The following is a 12,451-nucleotide window of genomic DNA, read 5'->3' as shown; positions in this document are numbered from 1 at the left end:
GACAGTCCTTTGTCTCGTTACAAACACCTAGCCACGTACAAATACGTATCTTAATCCCGCGAATGTTAAAACCTTATAAAAGTATACCGAAATGGGTAATACGTTCAGTAGTGTCCCGACAGGTGGAGGAGATAAAGCTGTTGACACAATGAGTTCCGACGACAGCGTTGAGGAATTCCACGATACTATTGAAGACAACTATGATAGCGAAGATAGAGACACAAGAGTGAAAGCAAAAGAAGCAGAAATGGAAGAGTTTAGAAGACAACTGCAGATAAAAAGAGAACAAAGAAGAGAAATCCTTAACAGACATAAAATGGAGAAGAAGGAACTAGAAACGTCTTTGGAAAACGAAAAGAAAGCCAAGTCAGCTGCTTGTGAGAGCAATAGAATGCTGAGAGAGTTGCTGGCACAAAACAATATTGATATACCTGAAAACTTACAGTGTAGCAAAGAGTATAGTGATATAAAGGAAACTGTAGTGAATATGCAAGAGGAATTTGAGAAGCTTCGAGCAAACAACAATAGGCTACGAAGAGACCTGGTTGAAGCCAACAGCGCACTGCAGGGCGCCAACTCGGATATAATAGACCTTCATGGACAAAATACTGAATCCATGAAGCAAATAAACGCTTTGAAAGAAGTGATAGCTGTTAGCAAAACTATGTTGGCGCTGAGGGAGCAACAGCTTAATGAGGTATGATTTTAATTAAGTATTAATTACTTTCAAAAACTGATAAGCGGTGAATTGAAAACGGTCGGCTAGAAGAGACTTCTTAAAGCGATACAGTACAGAAGTAAGAAAGGCATTATAATGAAGGACTTTTCAGGCTGTATTCCCCCAAAAATATATAGACGCTGTTTAGATTTAGCGTGAAAATTACATATTTTCTCATTGTTTGGGGTACATAATTATTCAAAAATATAATGTAATGGCAGAGACTTATAAAAATATTTGTTGCTTGATATTTGGATACGTATAGAATTATGTTGCTACCTATATTGCTTCTGTTTATTTTGATCACAATAATAATGGGTGGAAGATGTGTTGTGCCTGGGTTTAATAACAAGGGTCAAAATGTATAACCAAAAACAAAGATAAAAGATGCATATATCTCTTATCCATGAAATTAGAAGGTTAAACGAAGGCAAATCTGTATAACGCTATCTGTATTTTTTGAGGAAAGTAGCCTTTAAGACCTACCAGACAAACACCTTACAGAGGGCAGCAGTAACTGTCAGCACTGTTCACTGTTGTACGGCTTTGAAATACTAGTCTTGCGAGAAATAACCTAACAAAACCTACCTGTGGGCTTTTTAGCTTTATAGAACTTCTTAGCTTTATAGAAGACAAGAATGGAGAATGCTACACCGACAAGAGCGTGGCTCTAATCAGAAAATCTGTTGACTCATATCATAATGCACGACATTGCACATACTGTGATGCACAATTAAAAATAATCCTTACTCAATTAAAATTACGCAAACTTTATAAAGCTAGTGTATTTCTATAAGTTGTGCAATATACCTACGAAGGACGTAATATACGATCCCAACGACCCGATTACTCTAGTCATAGAGGCGGCCAATCAGCCCGCGACACCAAACACTTCAGGACCCCGACACCGACCCCGACGGCGTGGTCGACAATTTCCCTCAAACAGCGCTTATCGCTATCTACCCACTAGGGTCTTTCAAATATTTTTCCTCTCAGACGACGCCCTGAGCCGAGGTTCGCGCCCAACGGAGCACCCTCAGGCCTGTTGTCTTAAACGTTGTACCGGGTGAAAGCCTTCAGCGCTCCCCATTTGTCCGGCCAAGTAGTTAATGCCATCTACGGCAAATCTACAATGTCACGTCAAAAAAAAATACCTACTTATGTGCAATAAAGACTGACTCAACGATCTGCTGCGCGCATGTTTTAAGAATTTTATACAGTGAAGTTTAAAAATACATTTTTATAGCTTGACCGTGGTACGTTATATTAGTTCACCGAATAGTAGAAAGAGGATGGAAAGGCCCTCATGCGCATTTTATGAGAACCGCTGCGCTGTCGCCGGCAAACAGATAACTACGATAGCTCTACTGCTTCTCAAATTCCATAGTCACTTTACGCGCAATGTATATTTTATGGAGCAGCGTGGTGGAGTATGCTCCATACCCCCTCCGGTTGATTGAGGGGAGGCCTGTGCCCAGCAGTGGGACGTATATAGGCAGTTTATGTATGTGTGTATATTTTATATAACAGGCTGCAATTTTATCATTACTTTTCGTAAGATACCAATCATACTAAGGTTTTTTTTGGTTTTCCTGTGATAAAGAAGGATCTATATCGTTATCGTTTTCCTGTGATTGAGGAGCTCGGTGGCGCAGCGGTTAACGCGCTCGGTCTGCGATTGTTGAAGTTAAGCAACTTTCGCAAAGACCGGTCATAGGATGGGTGACCACAAAAAAAAAGTTTTCATCTCCAGCTCCTCCGTGCTTCGGAAGGCACGTTAAGCCGTTGGTCCCGGCTGCATTAGCAGTCGTTAATAACCACCAATCCGCACTGGGCCCGCGTGATGGTTTAAGGCCCGATCTCCCTATCCATCCATAGGGAAGGCCCGTGCCCCAGCAGTGGGGACGTTAATGGGCTGATGATGATGATGATGAAAGAGGGATCTCCTTGCATGATAACTGATATTCGATTTTTTGTTACAATTCAGAAGACGACATTTTAATATACTATAAAGCTATAAATATAGATGAGCTGATCACCTGACACCATACGGTTCATCATATCCACCCTAGAACTTCGTATCAAGTTGTCTTCCGATTGCTTCTGGGTCTGCCCACCCCAGTGGGGGTACAAGCGTGACTTTATGCATGGCACGAACGAAGATACAAATCTTCGGAAGACAGGCATTTCAGTGTCAACAAATATGATGTGCCATGGACGTTGCCAATTACGTTCATCATATTAAAGACCACAGATCATAGAAACAAGGGAGATGTGCACGCAGCACACAAGTCTTTTGTTTTTTTTTTTTTTTGACGTGACTTATTGTAGATTTGCCGCAAATGGCACAAAATTTAAGGCAACAGGCCTGAGGGTAGCTCATTGGGTGCGAACCTCGGCTCACGGCGTCCCGCGTCGACAGAGTGGATTATATTTGAAAGAATTAATCGACTCTAGTGGGTCGATAGCGATAAGTGCTGAATGAGGGAAATCGACAACCATTAGTGAGGTCGGTATCGGGGGAAGCGTGTTGTGAGGTGGATTACCAACCCCATCAACCCTGGTGTCAGGGTTACTATTGAGCCGCCAAAGGCCCCTGACATAGCTCATGTAACGATTACTCACTTACATCAGTATAAAGTAACCGGGACCAACGGCTTAACGTGCCTTCCGAAGCACGGATCATCTTTCTTTCGGTCAATCAGGTGATCAGCCTGTAATGTCCTATAACCAAACTAAGGATCACAAAGTGATTTTCGTGATGTGTCCCCACCGGGATTCGAACCCGGGGCCTCCGGATCGTGAGCCCAACGCTCAAACCACTGGACCACCTATCCCTATTGACTCAAGTAGACGTGTGAAGTGGCCGCCCCAAGACACTGCCTGGACCGCTACATCGATTTACTTGCAGTTCATCAAGCACTACTTCTGGTTGCTGGAAACCAAAGAAGCAAATAATGATGTGGAAAATTTTATAATGCGATGGTTGGGTTATATAATGTGATCGTTTTGTGCATATGTCCCCACCGGCTATGCTCCCGCGGCATCTGTCTATAACAAGAACTCCGTGGTAACGACGCAGTTCATTAATTGTCATGCCTGGGATGATAGGCGGTATGGTATGCTACATCTTAAATAGCTTATATACGTCCCACTCAGTGATGTGCCGTTCCCAGGAATGTTTTCAAAATGGAAATGTTCCCAAATGGGAATGTTTTCAAAGTGGGAATGTTTTCAAAATGGGAATTTTCTCAAAATGGGAATGTTTCCAAAATGGGAATGTTTCCAAAATGGGAATGTTTCCAAAATGGGAATGTTCCCGTTGTAAAAACTCGTTAAGAGTAAGGACATTGGCTGCTTTTCTTTTTCAAATTGTTGTTTCTTGGACTCTGGTCTTATCCGTTACGATGTCACTAACACTATTTAAAAAAAAATAATCGTCCAGTAAGTACTAAAGATAAACTTTCTTCGAAACTTTCCAACTGAAAGCGGAGACAAAGGTAATTAATTAAGAAAGGGCTATTGGCTTCGCGGTCAGGGACCGCTACGGATTTGGCAGACGTCGCTGTCACATTGCCAAACCGAGACAGAGCTCGTCATAATACAGATTATATTAATGCTGAAACTACTGACAGCACGTGACCTATATTTTTTTTAATAGAAGAGTCTAAGCGCGAGTTGAGCTCGCGGACTGAAGATTTCTTTTTTTTTGTTACCTATTAATATTATTTTGACGGCCTCCCTGGTCCAGTGGTTGAGCGATGTGCTCACGATCCGAAGGTCCCGGGTTCGAATCCTGGTGGGGACAAATCACAAAAATCACTTTGTGATCCCTAGTTTGATTAGGACGTTACAGGCTGATCACCTTTTGATCCGTGCTTCCGAAGGCACGTTAAGCCGTTGGTCCCGGTTACTACTTACCGATGTAAATACGCCGTCGTTACATGAGTCATGTCAGGGGCCTTTGGCGGCTCAATAATAACCCTGATAGCAGGGTTGTTGAGGTTGATAATCCACCTCACAATCCACATGATAGAAGTAAATATTTTATTTTTACTTACATTTCCCATGCCCTATATGAGTAATTAGTAATATAGGACACCCTAATACAGGGTACCCTAGAAACCCGCTCTATTTTATGACAACTTCCTTCCAAGTCATAGACCTGGTATAACAAATAGGCAACCAATCTCTGTTAAACGTAAACCCATCTTAATTAAAAAAAAAAAACGTGTCCGCGACGCATCTTGTCACAAGACAACGTTTAACGACACTGAACCGTACGTATATTTGAACAGCCATAACATCTTAATTTGAGGGAACGAACTTATACTATCTACGTAACATAATGTATACAATTCTATAAGAGACAGATCTATAATTGACGAAAAATTTTTGTTTTTATTTTATTTTAAAGTTAGTATATAAATAATTGTGAATTTTAATCAAGTAAAGCGTAATAGATCCGACATTAAATTTTATCACGTTGTTTTTGACCTCACGGTTTGCTTATTCGTACAAATATAGTAGCTTTGTACAATACAATACAAATACACTTTATTGCACCAAAATAAAAAGAAATAATTACAAAAAGACTCTTAACTAAGTACATGGCAAATGGTGGCCTTATCGCTTAAAGCGATTTCTTCCAGACAACCATAAGGTGAGGAAAAATGAAAAAAAATTGAAAGATTGTAAGTACAAACTATGTATAAGTACAACTTACCAATAAATACATGCAAATAAATATATAACATACTTACCTTTGTATTTTTGACGTTAAGTAAAATTAACTCATTTGACTAGATGGAAACTAGCCTTATGACGAGGTCGTCTTCTATCTTATTGTGCAAGCGTTTAATTAACTCTCCTTTTCCAGCTCAAAGAGAAACTGAGTGAGATCGAGCGGTCCTTAGCAGACAGAGAGGCGAGCATGCTCTCATCAGACCTGAGACAAGAGTATGAGAGGCAGCTGCAGAACATCAGGACTCTCCGAGGACTCTATGAGGAGAGGGCGAGGCTGGCTGAGGTCACCAGACAAGGACTCCTCAGGGAGATTGAGGAACAAAAGACGTTGAAGCTCATTGAAAGTGACAAGTTAGTCAAAATCCTTTATCACATCACTAATTTAAGAGCCACGCTCTTGTCGGTGTAGCATTCTCCATGCTACTTTTTAAGGAAAAATAGGGCAGGGTAGGGTAGAATATCCTTACACACCTCATAGAGGAAACTTTATCACCCAAGAAACCATATAATAAAGAATAATACTGCGTGTAGTTTCCTCCACCAACCCGCACTGGAGCAGTGTGGTGGAGTATGCTCCACACCAGTCGTAACCCGCTAAAGAAAGTAGGGGAGAGAGCGTCTGTCTGTCTCCCTCGTACTTATGTGTACAATAAAACTAGACTAATACTAAGCATGATAATCCTACCTACCCTAATTATTCTAAGTAATCCCGTTGCAATGATTAACCTATTGTAAATCTTCCAGGGTGAAAGACCTGACAACGAAAGTGGAAGAGCTGGAAGCGAGGGTCGATGAACTTCAGGAGACGGTAACAAACAAAAACAACCAGATATACTCCTGCCAAGAAGAGACACGACGTTTGAAGGAGGAAATGTCTGCTGTGAACAAGGTACCTACTATCTACTACGCAAATAGGGTGTGTTACTGGGTCAAAGATACTTTCTTTTGGTTGGTATTCCTCGAAGGGCAAGGCAAAGGGAACTATGCCCATACAGCCAAGTCTTATGTACTTTGTTTTCTTGATGATGATTAATGTAATGATGAAAGGTGAACACGACGAATGATGAAACAGAGGGCGCGATCCATGTGTATACTTATACGAATTCTGAATGAGGTAAATCCGCCGGCGGGGTCGGTATGGGGGTTCTGAAGTGTTTGTTGTCGCGAGCAGATTGGCCGCCCCTATGGCTAGAGTTCGGACGCCGATACTTTTCAGTACCGTCCCTAACCGGGATGTATTCGGAAGCCGCAACTACAGGGATTTGGGTGGTGCGGAGCAGAATCGAAAAAATGTTTTAAAGCTAATTTGAGTCATTGCGCAATGGTTGGCAGTTAAAATTGGAACAAATCGTAATTGTCAAGACTTACAGAACAATATAATTATAAATATGTACAAGTCTTTAATCCTTTGGCTTTTACAAATCCAATTTTCGTAATTATTGAGCCAATAATACCGATAATGCTAATCCCTGGAACTTATAAAATATTGATAGTTATACATAGGTATATTTATAAGCATCTGATAACGGCCTCCGTGGTCTAGTGGTTAGAGGGTTAGGCACACTATCTGGAGGTCCAGGTTCGATTCCCGATGGGCACATTCTCGAAATTACTTTCTGAGACTGTCCTTTGTAGGCTTAAATCACCTGATTGTCCGACAAAGTAAGATGCCGTGCTTCGGGGGGCTTTTAGCTTGATCCCGGCTAGGGCTATTAGCTGTAAAAACAACTTCACCAACCCTGGTGGAGCAGCGTGGCGAAGTACGAAGGGGTCCGGTTAATCATAATTGAGGGGAGTCCTGTGCCCAGTAATGTACATATTATAGGCTGTTTATGTTTTATGATAAGCATTTGATATTCATACACACATAATTCCATTCAAGCAAGCTTTTGCTTCGCCGCAGTCGGGTGAAAATTGCGCCGTAAGCTCCCTATGTCTTTGTTTATCTAGTCTTGTTTGTCCTTGACATACTTAAGCACTCCAAATGCGTAGTTTTCAGTTTAGGTACATCCAAATAATCCTGACTGTTTGCCTCTTGCCCTCATTATTGCGTTTCGGCTGAAACAATGTTTAGATCACAATATTTACACCAGCCAGCTCCGTTTATTCATTTAAAACACGCAGTATAATAGTAGTTTCCAACTAGTCAAATCAGCTGCTTTTTACTAAACGTCAAAACACGAAATTCCTATGGAATTTGTATGAAAAAGCAACCTGTGACGTCATAGAAAAACGTGACGAAATAACGCACTTAATGACGCACTTATTATTTTTCTTTATTAAAATTCATAAATAAGTTAAATAGAAGAAAGAAAAAGTTGTTTGTCACCTTCAGATCTGTTTTATTTAGTTCAGAATTTAATAATTTCTCTTTGACCTGAAACTGCCCAATTATTACCGAGTTATTATTATCATCTACGTGTTTTGGGATGTTCATGAAGACTTTGTATAGACTTTGGAAAGTAAGTATAAACAGGGGGTTAAAATAGCCACATCGAAGCAATTCATCTAAGAAAGCAATATTGCTATTTGACATTATTTGTTTGCATTGCGCTCTTACTTTTATATGCGCAAATGTCAAATTGCAATATTGCTTTTTTATAGATGAATTGTTTTGTGGCCTTTTTATTAACCCCCAAGATCATCATCCTTCCTTCCTTATGCGTGCTTTGCGTCTCCTCTCCGCGATGTTAGAATCGACACCACAATTTGATGTGTTCGCTGATAGATGGTGGAGTGTATGGAGAGAGTGTTTGGCTTTTTGCGAGAAGATCTATTCATGATTTACTGTTTTGTTTTTTATATTATTATTTTTATTTTTGTGTGATAGTTTACTTTTTAATTTTGCAATTGCAATTTCCTTTAATGTTTTTCATGTTATTCATAGTCTTATTTTTCTTTTTGTTTCTTTTTTTCTTTCAATGTTTATTTTTGTTGTATTAGTTTGTATATTGTTTTCTCGTCATATAGCGCATTGGGCCATACTGTAATGTTGTATGTACCTTAATAAATAAATAATAAAAATCCTCCTGCCCTTATCCCACTCTAGGTCCTGGTGTGGTCGACACAACATGTATATTCCTCATCCATTCATCTCTGTCAGTCGTCATCTCGGTAATCACACCTTTCACACACATATCCTTCTTTACACAATCCATCCACACTCTCTAGGGTCGTCCCCTACTCCTATAGAAGAGTAAGCAAACAGATAATATACAATATAAACTCACGCCCATAATCTCTAATGGGGTGAGTAGAGTGATTAGATTATATTTTTCTGTTTCTTTTACAGCTTTTCTCCCAAGTGCTGCTAGGCTACAAGAGCCCACAGGACCTGGACAAGCTAGTTCACCGTCTGGAGGAGAACCATGGTCTTCTTACCCACATGGCGGAGAAGGAAAACGATTCTGAAGCATCATCAGCTCTGCCCAAACTCTTGTTAGAGATCGTCAGTCAAGTGGATGATGGTGAAGAAAAGGGTGAAAATAAAACACCTAAAGAAGAACAAGAAGCAGTAGAAAGTAAATCTACTGATGAAAATGACAGTATGTACATATTATTATGTAGTTTAAATATTTAAAAAATACATACTAAGTAGGCTGGGAATGTGCCGGGCAGAAGAAAATGATACATTATAGCCAATCCACCATTAAACAAATCAGTCAATCCATCAGAAATAAAAAAAATAATGAGATACTTTCACATTTTATTTTGTATGTATTTTTTTATTTTTTTACTTGACTTATTGCAGATTTACCGCATATGGTATTAATAACTTAGCCGAATCCGAATATAATACAAAAATTAATCAAAACAAGAAAAACAGTATTTTTTTTTTTTTTTTTGTTAATGTGTTCCGCAAATATGAAGCATGATTAATGCGAAGTTAAAAATAACGCATTCCCTTTTTAGTTTACAGTGCATATACCAAATATAATTGTGTGATTCACTTTATTTACAGACGCTCAGAGTTCAGTGACCACCTCGACGACAGCTGAAGAAATTGTCCAAAACTTACCGAAGGTGTGGAGAGTTCTAATGGAGCTGCTGAGTCATCAAACTGCTCCTGATGACAATGCAACGGAAAAAGTCACAACTTGCTACAAAACCGTTGAAACTAAATCGGGCCCTGTTCAAGTGCCAAGCGTTAGTCAAACCTACATAAGATTAAAAGTAAGTACAGTATTTGCAGTCACATTTCTGAATACATGAATCATTCCCAGTCTTTACTGTCGTCTAAAAATAAGAAAACTCTCGATGTTTATACCGCGATGCAAAAATACAGCATTGCTAATTTTGACACTGAGCCAGAGATTGTTCATGAAAAAAAGCACATGTAATAATGACAATTTAATGCCCCAACGAAAATAACATAATTACAATGCATAAACTTTCTTTTTTACAGGACTTGATTGTTGAAAAGTTGGCTCTGATCAAAGAGGTGAATCGCATGAAACAACTGAATGGTCACCTGGAGACTCGTCTAGGAGAACAGGAACGGAAGCTGTGTCTCGTGACAAGTGAGCTCAGCAAGACGTGGCATGTCGTCGGTAGACTTCGTAGACATCACCATCAGTTACACACCCACGAGAAAATCCTCAAATACGAACTCCAACAGAAGAGAAAACTTCTCAACGAACTTAAAGAAGAGTTGGAGTACTGCCGTGAGAAATGGGAGCAGGCGAGAGAGAAGAATTCACAATCCGAAAAAGACTGGAGGAAGCTCAGGGCTGAGTTTTCAAGCAGAAAAGCAAAGTCAAACACTTCATTCAACAACTCGGCTGAAAGCGGTTACAGTGATGAAAGACCATCAGACGAGTCTTCAGAATCGAATGATGAAAGTGAATATGTTACAGAACCACTCACTAGGTCCAAGAAAAAACTTAAGAAATCTTTTGAAACCATCTTAGATTCGAGTACTGATTTTAATTTAGCTGCAGAAAGAGAAGATCCGGCCAGCGATATGTTGGATGTCGCTGATCTGCCGCTTGATACACATGATGGTGACGACCACCATGATATATCTGATTCTTGCAATAGTGAAAGTCTATTGAAAAGTGAAAGAGTTTGTGAGGAAACAGAAGACGAAGTCGGTGACATTGCTCACGACTCCTGCGCCGAGGATCTATCCATCGCTGATAACAGTCAATGTAGCGATTCTACGGAGAGTAAAGATATGAATCAATTACTTTCTAATAGTAATTCAATTCAACAAAACGTCCCGACTATAGATCCAGCAGCTATTTTAAAAAGTATCCAAGAACAAAACGAAAGACTGGCAAAAAAAGACAAAAAACTAGAGAGACTAGAAAAATCTAGTGCAGCTTTGTTGCAAAATACACAAAATACTGCTAAGTTGAGCGACCAAATAAACGATACCCTAGATCATCTTTTAAACAGGCCCACATCTACTAAGCTCACTACACAAGAACTAAGTGATGATTCTCCAGAAACCGGACAAAACCCAAACATAGACGAACAAATTTATACACTAAAAGTGCCAACTGATGATGATACTATTGCCACTAACAATACCGAAACAAACCTTAATGTTTCAACAAATGTTTTGATAGAATCATCAACTTCAAACCAAAATTCAACAGAGCCAGATATTGATTTCAAGGCAATACTGGAAAACGGAAAGCATCAAAATGAACGATTAGCAAAAAAAGATGAAAGGTTGCAAACTTTAGAAAATGAATGCATGAAAGTTACAAAAGACATATCCGAAACTCTAAAAGTGCGTGATGCAATTGTAGAAAAACTTAATTCCATATGTGAAGCTAATTCTAGTAGTGAGAATGAAACGTCAGATAACACAAATAAGACAATAAAAGAAAATACTACAAGCACCAATAATGGCAATCTTCAGATACTAAAAGTGAATGACAAAGTTGATGATGAAACACAAAATTGTACACAAAATGTTACTTTAAGGGTCGACAATAAATCTAATGAAAGTGAAGTAACTGAAAAAGAAATAACAAACTACAGTAACTCAATTGAGATTTCAAATGAACTTTCAACCTCTAATTGTTTTGCTACAAATGATAGCAATGTCACTAATAAATACAAAGTCATGGAAGATATGGATAATGCTTCAAATGTGCCATCAACATCAAGTAATACTGACATCCCAGCTGTAGACTTCAAAGAAATATTAGAAAACGTGAAACGTCAAAATGAAACACTTAATAAGAAAGATGAAAGACTTCAGAAATTAGAAGAGGGATGTAACGAAGTGGTCTCAAACCTATCGAACACATTGCTTACTGGAGAAGAAATAATTGAGAAATTAGATTCTCTTCACAATGCAAGCGGCTATGGTGAAGAAAATACAGAAGACCTGAAGAAAGATGAAGATTCTTCTGGCAGAGACAGTTCTGAACCATCGACGTCTAGTGAAATAGACCACGAAGCAATATTCGCAGCTAGAGACATTCGATTGAAAAGACTTGAGGAACAAACCAAATCTTTAGTCAATAAAGTGAATAAGACGACAGACAAGGGGGTCAAGATACATTATAAGTTGGAAGAACTTCATAACATTTATGGTTCAGAAGGTTCTAGGGCAAGCACGCCTTCTGATAACGAGGAACGAGACAAGGCCAATGATACAGACTCGCAGGAAAATGATGAAAAAAGTAATTAGTCTTTAAGTGACAAGAGTACTTGCAGAAGTGTTAATAATACTTAATTGTTCCTTCCATAAAAGGTTGAAGAGTTTAATAAGCACTTATTGGTAATTTCAATCAATCAATGCACTGTTTATTCTGCGGCAATGTTTTTTGCATAAAAATTGACCGTTATTTTGTTGTCTGATTGGAGATTTTCTTGTTTAGCATTGTTTTAGTTTTAATTGCTCGTGCATGGTTATCGTTCATGAAATAAAAGTAATAATTAAAATGCAAACTTGTTTTTTTACCGAGTAATTTATTCAGCTTTTCCTTAGTGATTCTATAAGCCCTATCAGTTGAGACTTAGACA

At 39.0% G+C, this 12,451-nt stretch overlaps 1 protein-coding gene across 1 annotated transcript; it reads left to right on the top strand.

Annotated features, from left to right (window-relative positions):
• Position 1: 1 nt before the first annotated feature.
• On the top strand, positions 2 to 12,388 carry LOC126373066 (girdin). Its single transcript, XM_050019028.1, has 6 exons — positions 2 to 697; positions 5,598 to 5,815; positions 6,209 to 6,353; positions 8,757 to 9,009; positions 9,426 to 9,637; positions 9,870 to 12,388. The coding sequence occupies exons 1-6, from the start codon at positions 92 to 94 to the stop codon at positions 12,114 to 12,116; spliced, it is 3,681 nt and encodes a 1,226-aa protein (XP_049874985.1). The 5' UTR covers positions 2 to 91; the 3' UTR covers positions 12,117 to 12,388.
• Positions 12,389 to 12,451: the final 63 nt, after the last annotated feature.

The sequence above is a fragment of the Pectinophora gossypiella genome, chromosome 15 (genome assembly GCF_024362695.1).
Source record: "Pectinophora gossypiella chromosome 15, ilPecGoss1.1, whole genome shotgun sequence".
In the NCBI taxonomy this organism is placed as follows: Eukaryota; Metazoa; Arthropoda; class Insecta; order Lepidoptera; family Gelechiidae; genus Pectinophora; species Pectinophora gossypiella.
This window is presented reverse-complemented; position numbering and strand designations above follow the sequence as displayed.

What these genes read in the sequence shown, in the direction of transcription:
- LOC126373066 (XM_050019028.1), top strand. Translation starts at nt 92, where the DNA reads ATGGGTAATACGTTCAGTAGTGTCCCGACAGGTGGAGGAGATAAAGCT. An exon ending in GGGAGCAACAGCTTAATGAG is followed by an intron (nt 698 to 5,597) that starts GTATGATTTTAA and finishes CTCCTTTTCCAG; the next exon opens with CTCAAAGAGAAACTGAGTGA. An exon ending in AAGCTCATTGAAAGTGACAA is followed by an intron (nt 5,816 to 6,208) that starts GTTAGTCAAAAT and finishes TAAATCTTCCAG; the next exon opens with GGTGAAAGACCTGACAACGA.